The sequence below is a fragment of the Lissotriton vulgaris genome, chromosome 4_1 (genome assembly GCF_964263255.1).
Source record: "Lissotriton vulgaris chromosome 4_1, aLisVul1.2, whole genome shotgun sequence".
NCBI lineage: Eukaryota > Metazoa > Chordata > Amphibia > Caudata > Salamandridae > Lissotriton > Lissotriton vulgaris.
This window is the reverse complement of record NC_141691.1, coordinates 568,728,010-568,755,887: the sequence shown is the minus strand read 5'-3', so window position 1 is coordinate 568,755,887 and position 27,878 is coordinate 568,728,010. Positions and strand designations below refer to the sequence as shown.

The 27,878-nt window shown below is 47.7% G+C and overlaps 1 protein-coding gene across 1 annotated transcript in view; it reads right to left on the bottom strand.

Moving 5' to 3' along the window:
- Positions 1 to 1,106: 1,106 nt before the first annotated feature.
- MLH1 (mutL homolog 1) overlaps positions 1,107 to 27,878 on the bottom strand; it is a 373,421-nt gene continuing 346,649 nt past the window's right edge. Inside the window, exons 17-18 of the mRNA XM_086967291.1 lie at positions 2,312 to 2,404; positions 1,107 to 1,247 (exon numbers count right to left, since the gene is read on the bottom strand). Coding sequence (XP_086823417.1) covers positions 1,107 to 1,247; positions 2,312 to 2,404 — 234 coding nt within the window. The remainder of the gene's footprint in view (positions 1,248 to 2,311; positions 2,405 to 27,878) is intronic.

Sequence of the window (27,878 nt, the reverse complement as noted above, 5' to 3'; positions counted from 1 at the left end):
AATCACTGACCTCTACGCGAAGCTCGGGCCGCCTCCCCCCGCTGCGCGGTCGGCGGGACAGAATAGATGGGAGCGCGAACTGGGACGCACCTTCACAGACAAGGAATGGCAAGACATATACTTCAGGGCCCACCATACCGCCCGCAATGTAGCCAGTAAAGAGGCGACGGTGAAGATAGCGTATTACTGGCACCTTACACCGGCGCGGCTTCATCACAGCAACCTGCGCAGGGACCCCGGGTGTTGCAGGGGTTGCGGACAACAAGGGACACTAACTCACATCCTGTGGGAATGCCCAGAGGTTCAGGGGTACTGGGAGGAGGTGCTCAAGAGCTTTGACACACACTTCGACACGGACATTCCCCGGTTTCCAGCATACACGATTCTTGGCCTTCCCAATGCTATCACATTCCCACTCAAATCGATCAGGGGACGACAGATGGGGCTAGCGATGGGGGCAGCCACCCAACACATCCTTTCTTTGTGGGGCACCTCCAGGAGGCCTACTCACACGGGGTGGCTCCACCGCCTATGGTATATTATGGGAATGGAGAAAATACAGTCCTCCCTCACTCAAACTAGAGACGCATTCCTCGAGACATGGCAGCCCCTCGTCTCTCTCCTATCGGAGGAATTTAACGAAATAACCTTCCCAAAATACCTCAGGGTGCTTCGGCTCCCAGACGACTTTCGGGGGGAACCCAGATCACCCAACTAAATCCTGCCTATCCAATGGGCCTCACGAACATCGATGTCACTGCACTTGCCACACCGGGGAAGGGGAGTTGCGGGTGGGATGGGGGGGGATGGTTGGATGTTCATAGGACCGGATCGGAGCTGTGCATCGCCTATTGGGCCTCCCCAGCACCCATGGACATAGTCTACGCAGCACCACTGGGCCCCGCTGTTAGGGGAGGGTGGGATAGCTACAGTTTGTCGGGCGACTGCATGCACGCCTGTATTGTTGACGTGTCCTATGTCTGTCTTGTTGAAACTTCAATAAAAGATTTAAAACAAAAAAGACAGAGCAGAACGAAGCGCAAAATGGCAGCATATTTAAATTATATCTCAAGGAGAAAGCATGTACGATTTTTAAGCAAGCATGCTCAATCAAGTTTTAATTTCTCCAGTACCTGCAGCACGGGTGATGCAATTTCCTCCAAAATATACTGTTTTCGAATGGAGTAGAACATTGCACATTCTTTACTCAAGCTTTCGAAACACTCTTTTTCATCATCCCAGTTTACCTAAAAGAGAATTAATTTTTAATCATTGTATGAACATTCACAAAGCAGTTGTTAAAACAAACATGTTAATAAGAATGTTGCTAAAAGAGTGATAACATGAAAACTGTGCCGGCTTGGAGCGGTGGATGTAGAGTACCCATTACGGCATTATAGTTTAGATGCTCTTTTAATCCACTGAACAAGCCAAAACATACATTTCAAGGTGCTCTGAAAAAACTCTGAAAAGTACAAAAAAGGTAGTGAACAAAAAATGCACTGTTATCTCAAAGCACCGAAAAATAATAGTTAACATCTTTAGAAGCACATCATTAATTAAAGAAAGCACACGTGACATGTCAGAAACCTCATGTAAGTATGCCATTGTCTACATTTTAGCCCACACACCTTTGGCATGTTAAAAACTCAACACACAAATCACACATTAGAGCACGTTTTGAAAACCTTTCAGATTGTTTTTCTTCACAATGTATCCGCCGACACCCATTACTGGTGCAAATGCGCACAGGACATGACAAAACTTTATTTAAAAACAAGAACTGGCAAAGCCAACAGGTCGCGGTTTTAAAAAACTGTGGTATCTGCTTTGCCAGTGCTTTTTGAGAGAACGCAAGGGACGAGTAGGGTCACAGAAAGGAGATGGTGTAGAGAGCAGGGAAACACACCCACTCTCATGGAGTGCAGAATACGAAAAAAAATAAGAACTGTAAAGGATGCAAAGGAAGGATACAACTCATCCAGACCTAAAAACCTCCTTGGCAAGACAAACAGAAGACTAGGGAGGGAAACCGTCAAATCAAGAGCAGACAACTGAGACAGACAACAGAGACATTCAATGATGAGCAATGGACTGACCCAAAGACTACTCTAAGTATATATTATGTATAGGTCTGCCGACTGCCAGCTGAAGCAGGTTAAAGCCGAGACCTAAAACGTAGGAAAAAGATACCAGTAGAAGCATGAGAGATATTTTATTTTTAGATCCAAAGATATACAAAAAATATACTTGACTTGCAAAGAAAATGTAAACCATTTTTTATCCAGGTACTGAAGAAGTCTTAACTCACCTCTGTGGCCAAACGTAGGATGAACATAGGTAACCCTTCCAAAGGAGGAACATAATTGTCAATTACCAGAGGTAATCCAGTAAGGCTTCCTCCCTGTCAAAAAATTACATTTGAATAAATAAGTTAAAGAATAGAGTACACCATCTAGTCTATCAGTACATCTCCATGATCCTCAAATGAAGAGCTAAAAAAGTAACATTGTTTAAAGGGAAAGTAGTGGAACTAATATCTGCTATGCATGTATCTTACATGGATACATACAAATGTTTACTTTCATCTCAATTATTCACTGATTCGTTTTCTAAAAAATTGCTATGTAAAAGGTTTTGCTTTATGTTTTACTTAATATACCAACACAGCAGCAATATATATCACAAGTACTAGATTTCTCTTCACACCTGTGTAAATACTGTAATTCAGAATTGAAAAAAACTAAATAAAATATATCCATCTTTTCTAGGAAATTTCTCTTTTCTTTGGGGCTCAGCAGGAAAGTACCACTTTGTGTTTAGCCCTGGACTACCAATACATTTTAATGAGGGCTTTATGTTTGAGTTTTTGTCTCCTGAGGGTCTCTTAAGTGTATATTCTTATCTCATTTACAGGAATTGCAAGTATCCAGTATTTTGTGTTGTTTGCATTTCTTCTGCAACCATTTTGGGCGTGGTCCTAGCTCACTGTACAGCCCTGAAGTTCACAATGTATACTTGTGGGGAAAGCAGGGGATTCTTTAACCCTTCATCAACAGCTCCCAGCTTGAAGGGGGGGGCTTTTACTACTCAGAAAACCTCAGGACATGAAAGAGGTATTGTGAGGGAAGGTCTGCTCAATTTGCTACATGAAAAGCTCTATGCACTGCACACTTGCATTTTTTTGTAGCCAGTCAAAATTATTGAACACCTGTTCAACAATCTTTTTTATTTATTTAGTATTTTCTTCAGTTTTCCATAGACATAAAATGGTCAAACAGGTAACCGGTAACAAAGTAATCTGCTCTTTCCCCACTCACCGGCCCTCTCCGCATCTTCGAGGTCACATCTTCCTCTTATAACACAACATAGCACGGCAGTAACTGTGTCACAGTTCTACCTTTGGTTGCTTCTTGTCAATAGGGTAGTTCACGGTTTAGCTCTGTGTGCGTTGTGCTTTCGCCGGTCTCTGGTCCCAGTCTCTCCTTCTTCGCCAGTTATGCCTCTAACACTTCACAGACGTCTGTCACATATTTCTTTTATTGAATTTCTTGGGGCATCCTCGACCCTTATATATCTTTTGTTCTCTTGCATAGCAAACATTCATCTCTTGCTCCCAGTCACTCAATGTCGGAGTTTCACTTTTGCCCAACTTGGGTGCGACTTCTCCTTTAGGCCATAAGAAAGACCAAATTACTCAGGGGTTTCTTATATGAGGTTGCATCCGATTCACTCCCTATTCCCTAATACCAGAGGTACCTGTGCGTCTCTATGTAGTCACTTGGCGTCCGCTAACCTTTGTGTTACACGCTCCATGAACTTTCGGAGTTTGGGCATTCCCATAACGTATTGAGGAAGGTACACCTCTGTCTACAAGTGTGATAGCACATCTCATCACTGATTCTGCCCAATTTTATACAAGTGGACTCTGGGTAGTATTTCCAGTTAGACCAGGCTGTATTGTGCATTTATCAATACCTCTCTGGAGAATTGCAGTACCTGCCCTCCAGTCGCCCTCATCTAGTTCTGCCATTTCTGTTTGCCAGCTTACCCTTAGCTGTTCCGATTGGGTGTTTCTCATCAGTGAATGAATGAATGAATGAAAAAGAATTTATTGTTCAGTTACAAAAAACCTACAATTAAAACAACATTATACAAGTCTTCTTACATTTCATACATTATTAAAACCACATAATTAAAAGAAACTTTTCATCAATGTATAAACCCAAGTATAAATAAAACCATCCTCATTGTCCACAGTTAAGCAATTTCTTCTCCACTATTTCTATAAACTTCAGAAGTCTACCCGTAAATTGCAAGCTTTCTCCTTGTAAACTTGCTATGACTGCTTGTCGGCATGTTAGTATAATTTGACTATTAAAGTCCGACCTTAGCAGCCTCCTACGTTTCTCTATTAGTGCAGGGCAGCCACAGATGATATGATAAAGGTCTTCCCTCTTGTAATAACTGAGGCGACACACCCTCTCACTGCTCATCAATTTCCATGTAGGGGCGTCTCCAAGAAATTGGCTATTTCCAAATCAGAGATTCATCAGCTTCAGCTTTGCCCTTTGGCTATTTGAGTCTCCTAAATATCTTTGGGGTTTTAGCATACCATACAAAGCAATAACTATCCATGCATGGGATCTCTTTGCCAGTACTGCTTTATCCCATAAAGACGACAATTTTTTGCTGCACCCATTTATTACTTTGTTAAAAGCCACCTGTGAAAAAGGTAAGGCCCATAGTTCCGCATTGAACGTATCTATCGCCAGTTTGAAATATTCATCTGCCTGCTTATGTTTATTATCGCATATTGCCTCCCAAACCACTATCATAAGCGAGGAATTATTATTGTGAGGAGTTGGCCTGATATATAATGTTCACTATTCTAGTGAGCACTTTGTATCAGTCCAAACAACCCTTATGTTGATTGGTTGTAAGTCAACCTTATAGACCAGCTATCCTAGTAGCGTGGATACGAGCAGTCTTCGGGCTAAACTCTAGAGGGCGTGTTAAGCCAGCTGTTATACCATCACATATACCCCTTGAACACCAAGCGAAAGGACACCACACAAGTGTTATGAAAATAAACAGTGTATTTATTAGAATCACAACAGCCCTGTACTCTTTATGAGGACAGGGTACTAAGCACACAACAAAACTCTTACGAAAATACTTTAAGTTGCACAATTTACACAGATGCCCGAGGGGCACGGAAAACCATATACTATGGAAGTGGAATGCAAAATTACTAGCAGGTAAGTACTGGACTAATAGGCTTTGGAATCGCTAGGACTACGTTACTGAACCTTCAGATTACTAGTAGGAGGCCTAGGGGACTCGGGTGCAGAGTATGCACTCTCACGCGGGATGCGGGACAAAGTCTATGGTAGCTAGATTTCACAAAGTTAGTGTTCTCGGGCGAACCCGACTAGGTAGATCGAACACGACAGTGGATCCTGACCCTTGGATAGTGAGGCTATGTTGGGGCACCGAAATGCCGAAGTTACCTAGCCCAGGGGCTGCAGCTGCATATGTCTCAAAAGACGTCGGGAATCCTCGTAGACGAACCAGGAGCCTGAAGAAAGAAGTTGCTGGCAGGCGACCAGTGAAGATAGTTTGAGTGATCCAAGCCTGGATCGAAGACGGATGACACCTGAAAGCAGAGGGGACCAAGTTCGTGACTACTAGCCAGTAGTCAGGTGGCACCAGGAGGGCACCGGATGGTAGTCACCTCGACTAGGTGAGTGGGCGACGCTGTGCTCTGCAGATCTCACGGACCAGGAGGCGTTGTCGGCGACCAGGATGGAGGTGCGAGCTGTCCCACGATGGATGAAGCTGTCGACGTCGCTGGACCCAGGATTGGGGCAACAAGTCTTAGCAAATTCAAGCCCACGCGGTGGACCTAAAATGGCGTCTGGAGTGGACCAGGAGGGTCCGGGGTGCTCCTCTTTTGGAAGGGAGCAAGGGCCAGTCTGGAGCAACCAGACCAGCAGCAGTGATGTCGTCGGGCGTCGTTAAGAAGGCCACAAGCCAGCGGGCTAGTAGCCAAACAACGCGGTGAGCAGCAAAAAGCAGAAGGGCCCCACGCAGATCGTGGAGATGCTGGGAGGCTGGACTTCGGTGCTGGAGCTGCTCAGGGTCGGGGCTTCTCGGACCCCAAAGCACTCACCAGAGGATCCCTCGGCGGTCGTGCTGGATAGAAGTCGTGCAGTTCTGATGATGGCCGGTCCCTCGAGGTCTCGTCGCACCTACGGTTCTCAGCTTAGCTGTAGAGGTAGGTAGAGGTCAGAGGTGCCAGGGAAGCCGGGTCTCGTCGTGCTGGTCGGTCGGATTCCTGAGGAAGGACGTGCAGCAAACCGCAGAGTTCTTAGATGGTGCCTGCGGATGCAGGGTGACTACTCCTTAGCCACAAGGGAGAAATCTTGAGAAGAAGTCGAGAGTTCCTTTCGTAGAAAGTAGTTTCTTGATTCAAAGATGATCTAATTTGGAAGGGTCCCCGCACCTGCCTTTATCCTAAAGAAAGGGGTGGGTACGCGACTAGGTCCTGCCCTAGGGGTGGGACCAGGAAGGGGGGTGGTTACACCCCTCTCTCGTGCCGGACTTTCCCCAGGCCAGGGGCTGGTGTGCCCCTGGAACTGGTTCTAGCCGGCAGATGCGTAGTGAGCACCGGGGTGCCACTCAGCAGTCACCTTCCTGTAAAGCCCTGCCTACCCAGGATACACAAAACTCTGTCTGGGATGGTGCTAGCACCGCCCCTGACAGGAAACCCTTTGTCCAAGCTCTCCTCGCTGGAAGGACTCCCAGCAGCAGGAGGTCAGACTCGTGTCTGTGGTGGCAGCATCCATTTTGTGGAGCTGAGGCTTCAGTTAACTTTAACCGGGGTTCACAGTTACATACATGTCGTGTCCCTCTAGAAGGGTGGAATGCTAACCCCGTCGCCAGAATTGGCGAGGGGTTAGTATTCCAATTCGTATGACACCTTACTCGACATGTTTTGATAAAGCAATACCAAAGATAGCATTTAACCGCGAGGATTATAATGCACTTAAGAGTATATGGTATGCGTTTATCATGGAACAGCTATTAGGACTTGGTTCCGCAAGCTGCAAACTGGCTCAGCTCATGCCAGAGCACCATTTCACACGATTCCAAGCACTCTGCCTTCAGGATTGTCAAGGCCTGCCATAGGAGTGACTGATAGGAATCTGTGTGTCCATTTTTAGGGTTAGATATAGGTATACTATATCTAAAGCAAAGGGTGATTACACCACCTTGCCCCAGCTGTCGTGCAGCCAGTTGTGTTAGATTTAGATGGCCATCCAGGGGTGGCATAATACATGCTTCAGCCCCTGGTAGGCCCTGGGTACACCTATGCCCTGAGTTACAGGGTCTGATAAGGTGGCCCAGTACCAATTGGAAATGTACCTAAGGTACATGGAATCCATTTTAGAGAGAGAGCAGTAGGCCTGGGGTCCTGATTGGCAGGGCCCCAGGTCAACTAAGTCGGAAAACCAGCAAAACACCAGGCAAAAAGTTGGGGGTAACCATAGTCAGGCATCTACCTTCCTACACAACCCCCCCCCCCAAACGAAAGGAGATAAGGCTATCCTTGACCAGGTAAGCCTATATTGCCTGAGTGGCCATATGAGGTGGTACATGCACTGGCATGGTTACCCCCTGTATCATGGTCCACTAAGCAACCCCTCACCCTAAGGGTATCTGAGGGTCTCCACCATAGGGAATCACTACCTGTGGTGTGCTTTGGCAAAGTAAAAGGCTGGTGTGGGAATGGAGCACTGAAGTGAGACTCCACTACTGTTGGGCTCAACTTCCTCCAATCACTATCCACCATATGTGCCTTTCTTTCCAGTACTGAGTTGCTATGAGCTCTCAGGGTCAACCTCTGGCTACCTAAAGCTGGAGGCTGAGTCCCTCTGTTTGGCTTACTGGAGGGACAGGTCAGGTTTGGGGTTTTTAGGCCCCAGGTTTGGCTGTGCCCAGCAGTGTCCAGCTGTGGGAGTTCCCTACCTAAGTTTAAGGGGGATCCCTCAGGAGTTTGTTTTATTTTCACTTGGCTAGGACTACTAGCTTCAGTGATCCTAATCTGCTGATTGGGGATTTTTGGACAGGGGGCCCTTTGGGGTCCACCACTGGCCTCCCTGACCTCCACAGCCCTGGGCTGATGGAGGCAGGGTTGAGAGGGGCAGGTTACCTGCTCCAGACTGGGTCCCACCGGGGAAGGTTCCACTGCCATCAGGGGCTCTGCCAGGCTAGGCCTGACTACCTCTGGGGCAGTTCCTTCACCAGGGGTAGAGTCAGTTCCCTGAGGAGGCTGGCTCTCACCTAGTGTCTGGGAGGGGGAAGACTTTTCTTCCTCCTCAATGCTCTTAGTTTGAGTGGAGTGATCCATTGTTTCAGGCTTCACAACACTATTATCTGTCTGAGTTTGAGCTGTGGCCATCACAACTCCACCAACCTTTTCAGGAAGGGACTCAGTTTGGGTTTGGGCTGTGACCATCACAGCCTTGCCAACCTGTTCAGGAAAGGCATCTTTCTGGGATAGGGCTGTGACTGGCACAGCCCTCCTGACCTGTTCAGGGAGGACATCTTGGACTGGGGCTGTGGCTATCACTGCCCCACTAACCTTACCATGGAGGTTTACCATTTTAAAATGGGTTTCTTGCTTGTGGGGAACGGAGACGGAAGAATGAGAATCGTTACGAGGTGGAACAGGTCTGTAACTATTTTTATTCGGTTTAACAACACCGAGATATTAAGTACAGTCTCCTGGGTAGCAAACAACCAATACACGAGGGTCCTCTCCTTTGGGGAAGGGTCCGGGTCTTCGGTTCCAGTCTTGAGGAAGCGGGAGCTGATCACAGGGCTGGAGATCACTCGGAGAAAAGGAAAGAAAAACAGCCACGTTAGGGCTGGGCTTGACCTATACAAATGTGGGAGGAGGGTAGGGTAGTGAGGGTTCACCAGGGTACTATCACCAAACCTATCAGTCAGGGAGTGTAGGCGGCCGGCAAGATACGACAGTAGTGACCACCCTCAGACTACCCCGTCCCACCCCGTGATTTGAACAACCCTTGGAAACGACCCCGTACCTTGTGGAGCCACACTTCTCCCCTGGAAGTGTGGCGGGGCGGCTCGTGGTATCGTTGGCCTCCTGGCTTGTCGTCACTCAGCTTCAGGGGTCCTAGCAGCGGTTCCACGACAGCGGCTCCGTCTTCCTCCGTGGCGTCCTCCTCGTGTTTCAACTGGCGTTCCGAAGGTTTCGCGCCGGCAATCCAGATCGGAGCTTCCTTAAACGCCCCCGCCTCGTCCGGTTGGTCAGTATCGAGTGACGTCGTCTGACCTGATTGGGCGAGTGTGGTTGGACATGCCCCTAGCGTCACAGGGTCAGGATACAGAGGTACACGTCCCTGAGGCAGAGCCGGGGAGATCCAGGAAACGTCTAAAGGATCCTGCGGACGGGGCGGAAAGGAAGAAGCATTAGCAAGGATACCCCGTCCGTCCGAGTCAGGGAGTTCATCTAAGTCAGGAAGCTCCGCTTCGTGACACATCCCACCCCCAGGATTGACCCGATCGGGGGAAATCGGATAGCGGGACAGAAAGTCAACATTCCCCTGCAATGTACCCTTTCGATGACGGACCTCTATCTGGAAGGGCTGCAGGGCCAAGAACCAACGCAAAATGCGATCATTGTTCCCCCTATTACGCTGAAGCCAAGTTAAAGGAGCATGGTCCGTGTACAACACAAATGGCCTCCCCTCAAGATAGTACCTCAGTTTCTCAACACCCCAACGAACAGCCAAACACTCCTTCTCAATCGTTGAATACGCCTGCTCTCTCGGAAACAACTTGCGGCTGATAAAGAGCACAGGCCGTTCAGCCCCATTCACATCCTCTTGGGAAAGGACCGCACCAATTCCAACCCCCGAAGCGTCAGTCTGGAGGACGAAGGGTTTAAGGAAGTCAGGGGAAATGAGAACAGATGAGGAAGTCAAAGCGGCCTTCAAGGCTTGGAAAGCCGAAGACTGCGCTAGAGAGGGTGCAGGAAGTGCAGCAGATTTGGTATTCTTCCCAAGGAGGTCGGTGAGAGGAGCAGCCATGCTAGCAAACTGAGCAATGAACCGGCGGTAATAGCCCACCAGTCCTAAGAAGGCCCTGAGTTCTTTCTTTGAAGTCGGGTAAGGCAGAGCTTTAATGGCTTCCAATTTCTCCATCTGGGGCTTAATTTGTCCATCGCCCAACAGATACCCAAGGTATTTTACCTGCTGGAAAGCAAACCGGGACTTCTTCGCATTGATGTGGAGACTGGCCTCCCCAAGACTGGACAGTATATTTTTGAGGTGAGACAAATGGTCCTCCCAGGTTTTGCTAAACACCACAATATCGTCCAGGTAAGCAGACGCATATTGGAGGTGAGGTGCCAGTAGTGTGTCCATAACTCTTTGGAATGTAGCTGGCGCCCCATGCAAACCAAAGGGGAGTACCGTAAAGTGGTAATGACCAGATGGCGTTGAAAATGCTGTTTTTTCCATGTCTTTGGGAGCAAGGGGAATCTGCCAGTATCCCTTGGTGAGGTCTATGGTGGTGATGTATCGAGCCTCCCCAAGGCGTTCCAATAACTCATCGACTCTGGGTAGAGGGTACGCATCCTGTTTGGATACCCGGTTAACGGCCCTAAAGTCGATGCAAAAACGGATGCTACCGTCAGGTTTCGGTACTAACACCACCGGCGAGCACCAGTTGCTATGGGAAGGAACTATGATCCCAGCCTTCAGCATGTTGTCTACTTCGGCTTGGAAAGCCGAGCGTCTGGCCTCAGGAATACGATAGGGCTTCTGTTTCACCACTGCATTTGGGAGAGTCGGTATGCTGTGTTCCGCTAAGTGAGTACGGCCCGGTTGATCAGAGAAAACAGCTGAATGTGACAAAAGTAGCTTTCTGACTTCTTCCTGTTGTGTCGACGATAAGTCAGGATTCACAGGGGCAGCATCAACAGTGTGCTCCGTATGAAGTACAGGGGAGACCACATTGACTGACTGTGGGGGTGGACCTAACCATTTCTTTAGAATGTTAATATGGTACATTTGGGTTTTGCCTCTTCCTAACTGTACCAGATACGTGGTACGTCCTATTTTCTTCAGGATTTTATAGGGCCCCTGCCACTCCTTCCTCATTTTGTGTGTAGAAGAGGGTAACAGAATTAAAACCCAATCGTCTACATCCAACACTCTCCACTTCGTACCACGGTCATACAGGGTTTTCTGTTTAGTCTGTGCTACCGCTAAGTGTTCGTGAGCTAGGGTTCTGAGTTTATGTAGCCTACTCTGAAGTTGTCGAGTATAGTCCAACAGGGCTTCAGCTTCTTGTGCCCCCTCTGTTTCCCAGCTGTCCTTTGTGATCTCAAGGAGCGTTCTAGGTGGTCTACCAAACAACAACTCGAATGGGGACGTCCCTAAGCTGGATTGTTTCTGACTACGTAGTACAAAGAGGGCCAAGGGTAGTAACTGATCCCAGTTCTTTCCATCACCCGACAACAGTTTCTTTAGTGTCAGCTTAAGGGAGCCGTTGTAACGCTCAACCAAACCATCTGTTTGGGGGTGATATACAGAGGTTTTGATATGTTTGATATTGAGCTGTTTGCACACTTGCTGCATCAAACGGGAGACAAAAGGGGTACCCTGATCTGTAACAATCTCTTTTGGGAAGCCCATGCGTGAGAAGACTTCAACAAGCCTCTGAGCTATTGCAACTGACGTGGCTGACTTGAGAGGAAAGGCCTCGGGATACCGCGTAGCATAATCAACCAAAACCAAGGCATACTGATGGCCGCGGGATGATTTGGGTAAAGGCCCAATGAGGTCCATTCCGATACGGTCAAACGGAACCCCTATGATGGGCATGGGCATCAATGGGGCAGGAGGTGGAGTGTATGGATTCCGTTTCTGACATATTCTACACTCCTGACAGTATTTCTGAACCTGGGCATAAATACCAGGCCAAAAAAAATGTCGCAGTATAGACTGGCTCAGTTTTTCCACCCCGGAATGGCCAGCTAGCAAATGGGCATGACCGAAGAACAGTATCTGTTCTCGAAAGTCAATTGGGACCAGCAACTGGGGTTCAGCATCAGCCTTGGCAAGCCTATACAATAAACCGTTTTTTTCTAAAAACGTGGGATAGGTTCGAGTGGTTGGATCCTGTCTACTTCGCGCCACCTGCCATGCGTTAGCGAGACTTGCGTCATTCAATTGGGCAGTCCTGAAGTGAGTATCCCGGGCCCAAGGTTCTGCGGCCAACAAGGTATTATGGGGCAGAGATAGATGTTGTAGGGTTTCCAACAGCAAAGCACTAAAGGAAGGATTATCAGTCCCTATGATTATGGGCTCAGGTAAACCTGCCATAACTCCCACTACGACTTCCATATTCTTTCCTGAGGGTGTATGAAGGTTTATTTTAGCTACGGGATATTCCTTAACGTCCCCATGGACACAACGGATACTAACCCGTTTCCCTGGAATGTGAGAGTGGTGGTCTACTAACTCTTCCCTTACTACTGAATGTTTGCACCCGGAATCTAGCAAAGCTCGTATACTAGTACCGTTCAATATAACACGTACATAGAAGGTGGTTCCGGTCTCTTGTGCATACAGGATAGATCTGGGAGCATAACTCACATCCATAGGTTCGTCTTCCCTGTCTTTTTTCTTTCGACAAAATCGAGCAATATGTCCCCATTCTCCACAGTCATAACATTGAGGCCCTGAATTGGGAAGTTCAGGTCGTTGGAACCGGACTTTCGGAGGTTCAGGAGTGGGTTTTTGAAATCGTTTCTCAGTTTTGACAGGTGAAATGATTTTAGTATTTCTTTCGGGCTCTTTCAGGTACGGCTTACCCTGAGCCCGGGCATAACAGGTAGCCATTTCGATAGCATGCTCCAAGGTTAACCCCGCATGTTGTTTGAGCCACCTTTGTGTACTATAGGGAAGGGACTCGATAAACTGTTCGAGATATATTTTATTCATGATGGCGTCGAGGTTCCCTTCATTTGGTTTTAACCAAAAGTCGGCAGACTCCTTTAGTTTAAAGAACAGAGTTTTGGGCAGATCCCCTGGCGACCCCTTCTCTTGCCGAAACCTTAATCGATGGGTTTCTTCGTCTACCCCCAACCTATCGAGGATGTATTGTTTCACAACCGCATATGCTGTTGTTCCATCCCGGTTTACTGTCTGATATGCTGCCTGGGCCTCACCAGTCAGCAACGGTGCCAAATAGAAGGGCCACCTATCACCTGGCCAGGAACTAGCTCTCGCCGCTCTTTCAAAGTTCAAAAAGAAAGCAAGGGGGTCTTCACCTGTGCTAAATTTCTGTAATGGAACGACAGTACCTGGAGGTGGGGCTGTAGCCCTTCCCTGTCCTATGACATTCATCAACTGTGTTTGTCCTTCCGCCAATTTCAGGATATTATCGGACTGAGTTTGAATGGCTTGGGAAAATGCAGTCCGGTCTGCTTCCATTTGGGACAAGAGATTCTCCATCTTGTATCGGATGGCGTGGTTCACTGGATGATCCGAGTCACGGCACCACTTGTGGGGAACGGAGACGGAAGAATGAGAATCGTTACGAGGTGGAACAGGTCTGTAACTATTTTTATTCGGTTTAACAACACCGAGATATTAAGTACAGTCTCCTGGGTAGCAAACAACCAATACACGAGGGTCCTCTCCTTTGGGGAAGGGTCCGGGTCTTCGGTTCCAGTCTTGAGGAAGCGGGAGCTGATCACAGGGCTGGAGATCACTCGGAGAAAAGGAAAGAAAAACAGCCACGTTAGGGCTGGGCTTGACATATACAAATGTGGGAGGAGGGTAGGGTAGTGAGGGTTCACCAGGGTACTATCACCAAACCTATCAGTCAGGGAGTGTAGGCGGCCGGCAAGATACGACAGTAGTGACCACCCTCAGACTACCCCGTCCCACCCCGTGATTTGAACAACCCTTGGAAACGACCCCGTACCTTGTGGAGCCACACTTCTCCCCTGGAAGTGTGGCGGGGCGGCTCGTGGTATCGTTGGCCTCCTGGCTTGTCGTCACTCAGCTTCAGGGGTCCTAGCAGCGGTTCCACGACAGCGGCTCCGTCTTCCTCCGTGGCGTCCTCCTCGTGTTTCAACTGGCGTTCCGAAGGTTTCGCGCCGGCAATCCAGATCGGAGCTTCCTTAAACGCCCCCGCCTCGTCCGGTTGGTCAGTATCGAGTGACGTCGTCTGACCTGATTGGGCGAGTGTGGTTGGACATGCCCCTAGCGTCACAGGGTCAGGATACAGAGGTACACGTCCCTGAGGCAGAGCCGGGGAGATCCAGGAAACGTCTAAAGGATCCTGCGGACGGGGCGGAAAGGAAGAAGCATTAGCAAGGATACCCCGTCCGTCCGAGTCAGGGAGTTCATCTAAGTCAGGAAGCTCCGCTTCGTGACATTGCTCTACCTCAGCCCAGGCTGAGGTCTCTAAATCATTCCCCAGTAGGCAATCTACAGGCAAGTTTGGTGACACTGCCACTCTCTTGTGACCAGTGACACCTCCCCAGCTGAGATTTACCACTGCTATGGGATGATCTCTCTGCACTCCATCAATGTTCACTACCTGGTATGTGGCACCAGGCATAAGTTGCCTTGAGGAGACTAGGCTCTCAGCCACCATGGTGATGCTAGCCCCTGTGTCTCTGTAGGCCTCAACTTTTGAACCATTGATGAGGGGCTCCTGTCTGTACCTTCCCAAAGTGTTGGGACAGGTTGTGAAGTTGGCAAACCCCATGCCAGTCTCACAGACAAGAGTATCTAAGTCAGGGGACCTGGTTAGGCCAGAGTCCCCAGGCACTCCCAAAGAAAATGCACCCAGGTTCTTGGGGGCACTCCCACCACCTGGGGGATTACTACTAGTAGTAACAGGAGGCTGGGAAGCTTTATTTGGGGGTATGTTCTCCTTATTGTTGTTGGCCTTGGGACAACTGTTGTCACTTTTGTAATGGCCTACCTGTTTGCAGGTATGACAATAAGGTTTCTTTTGGGTTTTGGGAGAAGTTTGGGACCCACCCTTTTCAGAGGAATTTTGGGGCCCTGTGGTTTGATCAGAAGATTTACTCCCACCCTTCTCTTGAGGCTTGGTTGATTCCTTCTTTTGGTCACCACCCTGGTTCTTAGGCCTGACCCTGGTTCTGACCCTTTTGTCTGCCCTCTTACCCAATTCTTGTGGAGAGGTCAGATCAGAGTCTACCAGGTGTTGGTGTAATAACTGGTTCTGACAATTACTTAAGATTTGCTCTCTCATAATTAGATTGTACAATCCTTTAAAATCAGTAACCTTACTTCCCAGTAGCCAGCCTTCAAAAGCCTTAGTGGCACAATTAACAAAGTCAGTCCAATCCTGAGACTGAGTTTTCTGGGTATCTCTGAACATCAACCTGTACTGTTCAGTGGTTAAACCAAACCCATCAACCAGTGTATTCTTCAGGACTTGGTAATTGTAAGCATCCTCAGCTCTAGTAGTGAGGAGCTTATCTCTACCTTTTCCTTCAAAGGAGAGCCACAAGATAGCTGCCCACTGTCTCTGGGGGACACACTGTACAGTGCAAGCCCTCTCCAAAGCAGTCATCCATTTGTGGATGTCATCCCCTTGCTTAAAGGGGGGCACTATCTTACTCAGGTGCCTAGTGTCTAAAGTCCTGTTTCCCCTTGGGGGAATGCTGCCACCAGTGAGGTTTGTCCCACTCAATTCTTGCTCTCTAGCAAAGGCAAGTCTCTCTTTGGCCAGGGCAAGTTCTTCCCTTTCAATCCTCAGATTGACTTCCCTCTCTTTGGCCTCATACACTCTCCTCTGAGGGGATGTCATCCCTCTGTGAGAAGAGGCCTGAGAGCCATTGGTTCGAATTGATCTGTTAGAGCCTCTTGATAGAGACCTAACTCGTCCATTCCCAATGTTAAGCTGGCCTGAGAGGGGCCCTAGGGGTCTCCTAGTACCATTCTCATGCCTGCTTAAGTTGTCCCTAGTTAGCTGGCTAACTACTTCTGGACCTTTGTCTGCCTCGTCCTCAGATGGCTCTAGATCCTCATCCTCCTCTTCACCTTCTGCAGAGAGATGGATAAGGTCAGGGTCACCTGAGGTTCCCTCTAGGGGGGGCATGTTCCCATCTGGATTAGAAGGGTCTGGGTTACCAGCCCTCCTGGCATCATAAGTCTCTAAGAGACCAATCAGGAATGGGATTGTGGGGTTAGACCCCTGTTTTAGCTTCCTGGAGGTACACACTTGTCTCATCTCCTGGAAGCTAAGAGCAGCATATCTGGAAGTGACCTGTGGAGGGTCCACTGACACAAGGGGAGACTCAGTGTTTCCTCCTTTGTCTGACATGCTGATTCTAGTGTGGTGTAAGTGATGCACCTACCTACACTATATGTTTGCCTACTGATCCCTTGCTAAGAGTTGCAGCCAAGGTGTGCTAAGCCTTGAGGAGCTACAACAGCTGGTTCAGTAGAACTCAGACTATTCTAAGCTAAGTTATATGTACCTGAAGTACTTATGTGATCTTGCACAAGATATTCTTAGGATACGTGTGGTAAAACAACAGCAAGCTCAAATCCCAACCGCTGCTCACCAATGTGAGGAGTTGGCCTGATATATAATGTTCACTATTCTAGTGAGCACTTTGTATCAGTCCAAACAACCCTTATGGTGATTGGTTGTAAGTCAACCTTATAGACCAGCTATCCTAGTAGCGTGGATACGAGCAGTCTTCGGGCTAAACTCTAGAGGGCGTGTTAAGACAGCTGTTATACCATCACATATACCCCTTGAACACCAAGTGAAAGGACACCACACAAGTGTTATGAAAATAAACAGTGTATTTATTAGAATCACAACAGCCCTGTACTCTTTATGAGGACAGGGTACTAAGCACACAACAAAACTCTTACGAAAATACTTTAAGTTGCACAATTTACACAGATGCCCGAGGGGCACGGAAAACCATATACTATGGAAGTGGAATGCGAAATTACTAGCAGGTGAGTACTGGACTAATAGGCTTTGGAATCGCTAGGACTATGTTACTGAACCTTCAGATTACTAGTAGGAGGCCTAGGGGACTCGGGTGCAGAGTGTGCACTCTCACGCGGGATGCGGGACAAAGTCTATTGTAGCTAGATTTCACAAAGTTAGTGTTCTCGGGCGAACCCGACTAGGTAGATCGAAAACGACAGTGGATCCTGACCCTTGGATAGTGAGGCTATGCTGGGGCACCGAAATGCCGAAGTTACCTAGCCCAGGGGCTGCAGCTGCATATGTCTCAAAAGACGTCAGGAATCCTCGTAGACGAACCAGGAGCCTGAAGAAAGGAGTTGCTGGCAGGCGACCAGTGAAGATAGTTCGAGTGATCCAAGCCTGGATCGAAGACGGATGACACCTGAAAGCAGAGGGGACCAAGTTCGTGACTACTAGCCAGTAGTCAGGTGGCCCCAGGAGGGCACCGGATGGTAGTCACCTCGACTAGGTGAGTGGGCGACGCTGTGCTCTGCAGATCTCACGGACCAGGAGGCGTTGTCGGCGACCAGGATGGAGGTGCGAGCTGTCCCACGATGGATGAAGCTGTCGACGTCGCTGGACCCAGGATTGGGGCAACAAGTCTTGGCAAATTCAAGCCCACGCGGTGGACCTAAAATGGCGTCTGGAGTGGACCAGGAGGGTCCGGGGTGCTCCTCTTTTGGAAGGGAGCAAGGGCCAGTCTGGAGCAACCAGACCAGCAGCAGTGATGTCGTCGGGCGTCGTTAAGAAGGCCACAAGCCAGCGGGCTAGTAGCCAAACAATGCGGTGAGCAGCAAAAAGCAGAAGGGCCCCACGCAGATCGTGGAGATGCTGGGAGGCTGACTTTGGTGCTGGAGCTGCTCAGGGTCGGGGCTTCTCGGACCCCAAAGCACTCACCAGAGGATCCCTCGGCGGTCGTGCTGGATAGAAGTCGTGCAGTTCTGATGATGGCCGGTCCCTCGAGGTCTCGTCGCACCTACGGTTCTCAGCTTAGCTGTAGAGGTAGGTAGAGGTCAGAGGTGCCAGGGAAGCCGGGTCTCGTCGTGCTGGTCGGTCGGATTCCTGAGAAAGGACGTGCAGCAAACCGCAGAGTTCTTAGAAGGTGCCTGCGGATGCAGGGTGACTACTCCTTAGCCACAAGGGAGAAATCTTGAGAAGAAGTCGAGAGTTCCTTTCGTAGAAAGTAGTTTCTTGATTCAAAGATGATCTAATTTGGAAGGGTCCCCGCTCCTGCCTTTATCCTAAAGAAAGGGGTGGGTACGCGACTAGGTCCTGCCCTAGGGGTGGGACCAGGAAGGGGGGTGGTTACACCCCTCTCCCATGCCGGACTTTCCCCAGGCCAGGGGCTGGTGTGCCCCTGGAACTGGTTCTAGCCGGCAGATGCGTAGTGAGCACCGGGGTGCCACTCAGTAGTCACCTTCCTGTAAAGCCCTGCCTACCCAGGATACACAAAACTCTGTCTGGGATGGTGCTAGCACCGCCCCTGACAGGAAACCCTTTGTCCAAGCTCTCCTCGCTGGAAGGACTCCCAGCAGCAGGAGGTCAGAGTCGTGTCTGTGGTGGCAGCATCCATTTTGTGGAGCTGAGGCTTCAGTTAACTTTAACCGGGGTTCACAGTTACATACATGTCGTGTCCCTCTAGAAGGGTGGAATGCTAACCCCGTCGCCAGAATTGGCGAGGGGTTAGTATTCCAATTCGTATGACACCTTACTCGACATGTTTTGATAAAGCAATACCAAAGATAGCATTTAACCGCGAGGATTATAATGCACTTAAGAGTATATGGTATGCGTTTATCATGGAACAGCTATTAGGACTTGGTTCCGCAAGCTACAAACGGGCTCAGCTCATGCCAGAGCACCATTTCACACGATTCCAAGCACTCTGCCTTCAGGATTGTCAAGGCCTGCCATAGGAGTGACTGATAGGAATCTGTGTGTCCATTTTTAGGGTTAGATATAGGTATACTATATCTAAAGCAAAGGGTGATTACACCACCTTGCCCCAGCTGTCGTGCAGCCAGTTGTGTCAGATTTAGATGGCCATCCAGGGGTGGCATAATACATGCTTCAGCCCCTGGTAGGCCCTGGGTACACCTATGCCCTGTGTTACAGGGTCTGATAAGGTGGCCCAGTACCAATTGGAAATGTACCTAAGGTACATGGAATCCATTTTAGAGAGAGAGCAGTAGGCCTGGGGTCCTGATTGGCAGGGCCCCAGGTCAACTAAGTCGGAAAACCAGCAAAACACCAGGCAAAAAGTTGGGGGTAACCATAGTCAGGCATCTACCTTCCTACAATTATCCCTTCAAATTTTGTGGCAGAATTTTAAATAAGCTCCTAAGCTATTTAGGTTCTGTTGTTTAAGTCCGAACTCATTCGGATTTGTGCCGGTAAACAATGTCGCGGAAGATTAAACAGGCCTCAGTAGGTCCCTGTCACTAGCTTATCTATGGTGTTGTCAGCACAACCTCTTAAGGTCTCTACTCCATATGCAAGAGTTGGCACATGTTTAACTGACATAATTTGTAATAGTTGGTTAAATAGAAGCCCTTTTAAGTTATTCTGAAGTATGGAAAATGCAACAATTAATGAGTTGTTTCTTCTCTGTAGTGCAGCGCACTGGTTTTTACCCCTGGCCCTAGCATCTATTATAACACCCAAATATCTATATTCAGTGACCGATTCTAATACAGTACCTTCCATTCTCAATTTTGGTCTTACAGCCAACCCTCTAGTCACCAGCATTTTTTTTGTCTTTTTTAAATTAATCTTTAAGCCATGAGTGGAGGCGTACTGTGCACTTTCATTGATTAATCTCTGCAGACCCACCTTGGTATAGCTTTTTAAAACAATATCGTCGGCATAAAGTAAATGTGAAACATTAAAACCTGCAACAGTCGGAGAGTGAGAATAAATTTCACTAAGCCTTGATAAAAACTCCCAGCTAAATACAAGTTTAATAAGATTGGGGCCAAAACAAACCCCTGCTTCAGCCCGTCCCTTATCACCATTTTTTTTGACAAAACTGTGCCTTGGCCTAACCTTACTCTCGTCCAAGTATTAGTATATAGCAATTGTATCGCTCTCAACAAACTCGGTGAGATTCCCATTTTCGTTAATTTGTTCCAAAGAATATTTCTGTGCACTGTGTCAAAAGCGGAGCTAAAATCAATAAAACATAAGTGAAGGTTCATCTTACGGCTTCTGGCCATTTCAATTATAAGAACTAGCATTTGAATATTAATAATCGTCCCCATGCCTTTAATAAACCCTGTTTGATTTTTTGGGAGTAAATTACTGGCAGCAACCCAAGCCTTGAGTTCTGTTAGTAGACACTTAGCAAAAAACTATGCTTCGCAATCCATTAAAGCTATAAGTCTATAGTTAGCATCAGTGTGTGGCATGTGAGGGACATGAGGCCATCCAAAAATCTACATTCCAAGGGGGAGTTTTCCTTTGTCTCCTCTCCCAGTTGGATTGTTGCTTGTAGAGCATGGTGCAGTTGGAGCTATTTAAATAGTTGTGAGGGTGTAATATCATATTCCTTTTTGGCACATTTGCATGTTTGAAGTACGCGGCAGGAGCAACTCCATAACCTGACAAAGCAACGCTGGACTTGAGGGTTGCAGTTCTTAGAGGAAGTGCTGGACCTGCAAATCCACTGTCCTGGACATATCGAGTCTCTTTTAGGAGAACAGTCTACAGCTACAAGTGAAGACTACTATAGGATTTGTGCCACCCCCAATCAAAGTATTATAATGCCGCTGGGGAATGCTTCAGGCCCTGGTGAATAGAAGAGTATGCAAACATGCCTCTACCTAAATTGAACTTGTTTTTTATGGTAGGGTTCAAACTCCTTGTACAGGTCTAAGTTTGCTATGGAACATTTCATATTAGTTGGATCCAAGCAAGGATTCATGGCAGCCTTCACACTCATTGCTAAAATTCAGTGTTGAGCCCTAGGGTGGCAGATTACCTAAAACAGGACATCTGCTGACCACTGGAATAAAGAGGACACAGGCGATGACATCTAAAGGCCAAACACCCAAGACCTGATATTAAAGGTACGGGGATGTATGCATGTAATTTCATTTCCTCCAATACATCAAAAAAAGGGATGGAACATTCATGGTGATCTAGTAAGAACAAGATACCAAATGTAACCAGTCAACTGACAGTTTCTAGCGATCAACATGCGGTCAAACTAGCTGATGAACCACTGGAACTGCAAAGGGAGTGATTTTCCTTCTTAGTAACGATAATTGCATTATCTCTTTAGAACGACACTGACAATCACTTTAAATATTTTAGGACTGGTGCAAGAACTGTTAACACCTTAGGCAGGCAATGTGACATTTTGTCTTGCTGCACCCTACTAATGGGACTATATCTTATTTAAAAGCACTTAGCTACCCACAAACCAGTGGTGCCTCTGTGTTGCAAAGAATAAAACCAGACTATGGAGCATACGTCCCACTAAGCATTATTAAAAGTAAGCAATTTGTCTAGAATAATACAAATTATTAAGATAAACAAACAAGCCAGTTTCAAAAGCCAATGCATAATGTTACATTTGATGAAACTAAAGTGATTCAAGTAATTAGAATTTCTGATTCCTGTATACAATAAAAGAGGCAAAAATGTATAGCTGATACTTACAAAAAGAAAACTTTCAGCCAATTGCAACCGATAAGCAATGCAACAACAAACACAAAACATAACCTTATTTGGACAACCTTCTTACCCAACCCAGGCTGCTGAAGAGAGAAGGAATCTAAGGTGGGACGACAGAGTTAAGGAGCGGGCATGACATGATAGAGACCCAGATGCAGGTCTTTGCTCCTCCTGCCGTCAAGGGTACCCCGCCGCCCCAGATGTGCCTGTGTCAACTAATGACGGCTTGTGCAATAAAGTGAAAGATATACAAACAGAAGTGCTATCCTAAGGCATCTCCTGCTTTCAGGCCCACAGCCGAGTTTGGGGATGATCTGTTGGGGAAGAAGCCAGATGGGCCGAAACCACAGCCTTGCCTAAAATGGGTAGAGGTAAAGATCCACCACGTGGTGAGAGAACAGAAGAGGCATCACAGGTTCAATAAATTAACAAGCATTTGCAATGCAATAGGTCTCGCATTAGCAAGAGTTTAAGCTATTTGCATTGTAAATGACAATGGCTTTTATTTATCTGTTTTGGTAATTAACACATAAATAAAAGGCATTGTCATTTACAATGCCACTGGCTCAAACTCTTGTAAATGCATGACCTCTGCCTACACTGTCCCGGGCTACTTGGAAAGTAAAAGCGCGAATGGCATGCTGAAAGTTGCAGGAAAGTATGTCATGCCTGCAGTAGGAGAAAAGCATCAAAGAAAAAAGTGCTTACAGACTAAATAAGACATACCGTGTAAAAACGGAAGTAAAAGGGCCAGTCCTCATGGGAGGTTACAAATGAAGGCACTACTAAGGAGGGACTAACAAGCCTATTAACGAATTAGAAGCCAGGATTTACAAAGGACAATGACAAAAGTCAATGAAAAATATGGGCAGAGGGTGGGCAGAGCTTCAAGTCCATACTCGAATACAGCATGCATCGCAGAGCAGCGCATGTGTTGCCCAGGCTCGACCTAAAAAACTGATGAGAGAAGCCTCCTGCTACAGGGAGATATCAATTAACAGAAAGAGAGCCAGGGGATGGAGTCCCTTGCCCATATATGAAATGATGAAAAGCTTATATGAGACACTAAGGCACAGAACGGCCGAGGAGAAACTGTGCTTTAAATCTTTGCTCAAGGGCTGTAAGTAGCAGAGCATGCTTAGAGGGATGAACATGCACTTAACAAGAAGCCCTCTGGTAAAGGTCAGGAATAATCTATGGTCACCTAAGGCAGACACCCGGTGTAACCTTTGCTAAAGAGACCCCTATAAATATAACTAGCAAATTGGGGCAAGACATTAAGTTGACTAACCTAGCCTTATTCGGCAATCTGTGTGGTACAGGAGTAAAGCAGGAGGTGTGAATGAATGCCACCCAAGAAGAGTGCACAGAAAGGTTTAGCCCAATTCCTTCAAACCACTCAGCATAACAAGTCTATTCAAAAGGCGAACCAGTGTAATTTGGGACAATGCCCCCTTACAAAGGAACAGAAAATAGTTCTCAAAAGCAGACCTTCAAAGCTCAATCCCGGCCCTGATGAATTACCTGTATAGAAAATGACAAAGGATAGATCAACAAGAGCCATCAACACTTAAAACTCACTAAGCACCACAACTGATGAACTTAGAAGCGATGCACATGATATAGGATACTGGAAGTGGAGGCTCACTCAAAGAATCTGGAATTGGCAACAACAAAACAAAAACAAAAATCACAAGAAATGACAAGAGACACTTGAAGAAAATGTTGTCCTAGTTCTAACTAACGTAGAGGAGATCGAGAAGGGAAAATCTTAGTGCCTGCGTCTTGTGGAGGGTGCAGAAGGCACAAATGTGACAACCTTTGAGAACGGCCTCATCTTAAGCTACTGGGCAATGATCATGCAAGTGTTAAACTAGAAGAGTGCACAGTGTGGGTCCAAAGAAAAATCAACAAACTGCATGCTCTAGAGACCTATATTGAAAAATGTCATTACTACGAAAAGCACTCAGAGCCTCAAGGAGAAAAAGTGAATTTAAATTCCAAGTTCACATATGTGAGGTCTACCAGGATCCATCACAAGCCACATTACTACTGCAAGTGTACTTTAGGCTGTCATCACCAAAATGCAAAAATGAAAACACCTGTTGGACAAGTTACTTCCCTTCGGTAATGTCTTATCTGGTAGAGACAGGTTATAGCCACAAATTCTTTACCTTTGAATTTCCCTAGTATCAGACTGGATCCAGAAGATTTTCCTTCAAGCAATACCCCTGCACACAAGTAGGTGCCGTCGGTCGGCTCCATGTAACATTGTTGTCTGCCCCAGAAGTGATGTCCGCATCACCTATATAGACGCCACCTCAACGCGATGACGTTAGTTATTTTTCACAACTTTCTATGCCAAAAAACGCTGAGCCATAAAGAGTACTGACTTTGGTAAGATTTTAAGAAACTGATGGGGGAACAGCACTGACCATAGAAAATTGTCCACAGCCTGGGAAGGATGGGTGGGTCATTAAGGAATCTGTGGCTAGATAATGTCTCTACCTGATAAGGAGTTACCGAAGATAAGGAACTTGTACATCTGATAGAGACATCTAGCCACAAATTCCTTACCTTTGAATAGATACTCAACCAATGCCATCCCCGGAGGAGGGACTGAGGACAAATTTACACTAGGAAGTCCTGCAGGACTGAGCGACCAAAATTGCCGTCCCTGCAGACTTGACTGTCAGGACAGTACTGTTTGGTGAACATGTGCAGGGATGCCCACATTGCTGCCTGATATGTGTTCAGGACTGGGACTCCATGTTGCAAAGCAGTGGCACCCTTAGCTCTGGTGGAATAAGCCCTTAAGTCTTGAGGGGGCTGCTTCTTGGCCGCAGAGAATAGCACATTGTGATGCAGAGGATGACCCACCGGGAGATGGTCCTCTGCTGCACTGCAAGACCTTTCTTGGCTCTAACGTACCCCACGAAGAGTTGGTTATCTACCCGCAACTCTTGTGCGGTCAAGGTAAAACTAAAACACACTTTTTGGGTCCAGGTGGTGGAGTTGCTCCTCTTCTTTAGTGAGACGCAGAAGAGAGCAGAAAGTGGGCAAGGTGACAGATTGCCCAACATGAAATTGAGTCACCACTTTCGGAAGGAAAGAGGCCCTAGTGGCGGTTTCCAGGCAGGGCGCTACAAGATGAGGTCTTTAATGCAGAGATACGTGAAGCCATTGAAAATTATTTTACTATAAAAACGAGATCGGTGGATACCTGGGCAGTCCTGTGAGAGGGTTTTAAAGCATATATAAGAGGTGTCTGCATCTCTAAGAGTGCAGGCGTGCTAAAAGACTTGCGCACTACGCTGGCCCGAATCGAAAGTGATATATCTGCACTAGACTTTGAATTACTTCTAAACGCCACGACAGATGCTGAATCCAAGCGTCTAGCACTTTTGGTGGATTTCCGCAAAGCCGCGGAAGAGAACTGTTGTATTTGGGGAAATATCAATCTGCTAACCGGTATGGCGAGGGCAAAAGACCTGGAAGAGTACTGGCACAAATGCTCGGCCCCCCTATAGTAAGGCATATATAAACAAGATTTGCACTCATCTAGAGCATCCGGTAACCTCCACATCGGAAATCCGCAACACTTTTATAGCTTATTTTAAAACGTTATATAGTTCCAAAATAGGACATGATCTCGAAGACCAAGAAAATTACTTATATGAAATTGCTCTGGTATATCTTGAAAAATATATGCTAGATTTTCTAGCTGAGCCCATATCGGAGGCAGATGAAGTGGGCGCGATAGAAGCACTCCGCGGGTCCTCAGCCCCCGGTTGGACAGATTTACCGGAGACTTTTACAAGGCCTACAAAGATATCCTTGCACCCCAGCTGATCGAAGTCTATGCAGAGGCACTTGAGAGATAAGTGCTCCCCCCCACGCTTCGGGAGGCAGTTGTTATTCTTCTTCCCAAGCCTGGCAAGGACCCATCACTATGTAGCTCCTATAGACCCCTCTCGTTATTGATTTAGATTACAAAATACTGGCTAAGGTTCTAGCCAGCAGGCTCTCTCAATTGATGGAATTTATTAAATCCCCTGCACAGTCTGGGTTTGTCCCATATTGTTCCACTTCTCTTAATCTCCGAACCCTCTTTACTGTCATTCATAGGATTGATCCTAAAGTCCCTGCTGCGGCTGTCCTGTTGGACGCCTAAAAGGCCTTTGACTCTTTAGAATGGCCCTTTTTTCTCTCTGTGATGTGCGGTATGGGGATGCCTATGGGATTCGTGGCCACCACTGCCCTGTTGTATACTAACCCAATGGCTAGACTTCCTATAAATGGTACTCTTTCGCCTCCCTTTTCTTTTATACGCAGTACGCAACAGGGATGCCCTCTCTCCCCCCTTTTCTTTATATTAGCAATGGACCCGCTGATCAGGCACTTCCAGAAAAGGCATCTACATTGTGGCCTACAATTTAACACGGGCCATTATTGGTCTCCCTATACACAGATGACACCATTTTATATGTGCGTCACTGTAGGAAGGTACCTCCTGACTATGGTTGCCCCCAACTTTTTGCCCAGTGTTTTAGCTGGTTTTTGACATAGTCGACCTGGGATCCTGCCAATCAGGACCCCAGGCCTACTGCTCTCTCTGTAAAACGGATTCCATGTACCTTAGGTACATTTCCAATTGGTACTGGGCCACCTTATCAGACCCTGTAACTCAGGGCATAGGTGTACCCAGGGCCTACCAGGGGCTGAAGCATGTATTATGCCACCCCTGGCTGGCCTCCTAAATTTGACACAACTGGCTGCATGACAGCTGGGGCAAAGTCGTGTAATCACCCTTTGCTGTAGATATAGTATACCTATATCTAACCCTAAAATGGACACACAGATTCCTATCAGTCACTCCTATGGCAGGCCTTGACAATCCTGAAGGCAGAGTGCTTGGAATCATGTGAGATGGTGCTCTGGCATGAGCTGAGCCTGTCTGCAGCTTGCTGAACCAAGTCCTAATAGCTGTTCCATGATATCGCATACCATATACTCTTAAGTGCATTATAATCCTAGCGGTTAAATGCTATCTTTGGTATTGCTTTATCAAAACATGTCGAGTAAGGTGTCATACGAATTGGAATACTAACCCCTCGCCAATTCTGGCGACGGGGTTAGCATTCCACCCTTCTAGAGGGACACGACATGTATGTAACTGTGAACCCCGGTTAAAGTTAAACGAAGCCTCAGCTCCACAAAATGGATGCTGCCACCACAGACACGAGTCTGACCCCCTGCAGCTGGGAGTCCTTCCAGCGAGGGGAGCCTGGACAAAGGGTTTCCTGTCGAGGGCGGTGCTAGCACCGTCCCAGACAGGGTTTTATGTATCCTGGGTAGGCAGGGCTTTACAGGAAGGTGACTGCTGAGTGGCACCCCGGTGCTCACTACGCATAGGCCAGTCAGAACCAGTTCCAGGGGCACACCAGCCCCTGGCCTGGGGAAAGTCCGGCATGGGAGAGGGGTGTAACCACCCCCCTCCAAGTCCCACCCATAGGCAGGACCTAGTCACCGGGTCAGCCCCCTTTTTTAGTATAAAGATAGGAGCGGGCTCCCTGTTAAAATTAGATCATCTTTGGAATCAAGACACAACTTTCTGCGAAAGACATCAAGATTTCCTTCTTCAAGATTCTCCCTTGTGGCTAAGGAGTAGTCACCCTGCATCAAGCGGGCACCATCCTAAGAACACTGCGGTCTGCTGCAAGTCCTTCCTCCGGAATCCGACTGCCCAGCTCGACGAGACCCGGCTTCCCTGGCACCTCTGACCTCTACTCACCTCTACAGCAAAGCTGAGAACCGTGAGTGCGACGAGACCTCGAGGGACCGACGATCGCCAAGACTGCACGACTTCTTTGCAACAAGCCCACCGTGTGCTCCACTGGTGAGTGCTTTGGGGTCCGAGAAGCCCCAACCCTGAGCAGCTCCAGCACCGAAGATCAGCTCTCCAGCATCTCCACGATCTGCGTGGGGCCCTTCTGCTTTTGCCTGCTCACCGCGCTGTGTGGCTACTAGCCGGCTGGCTTGTGGCCTTCTTCACGATGCCCGACGACATCACTGCTGCTGGTCCGGTTGCTCCAGACTGGCCCTTGCTTCCTTCT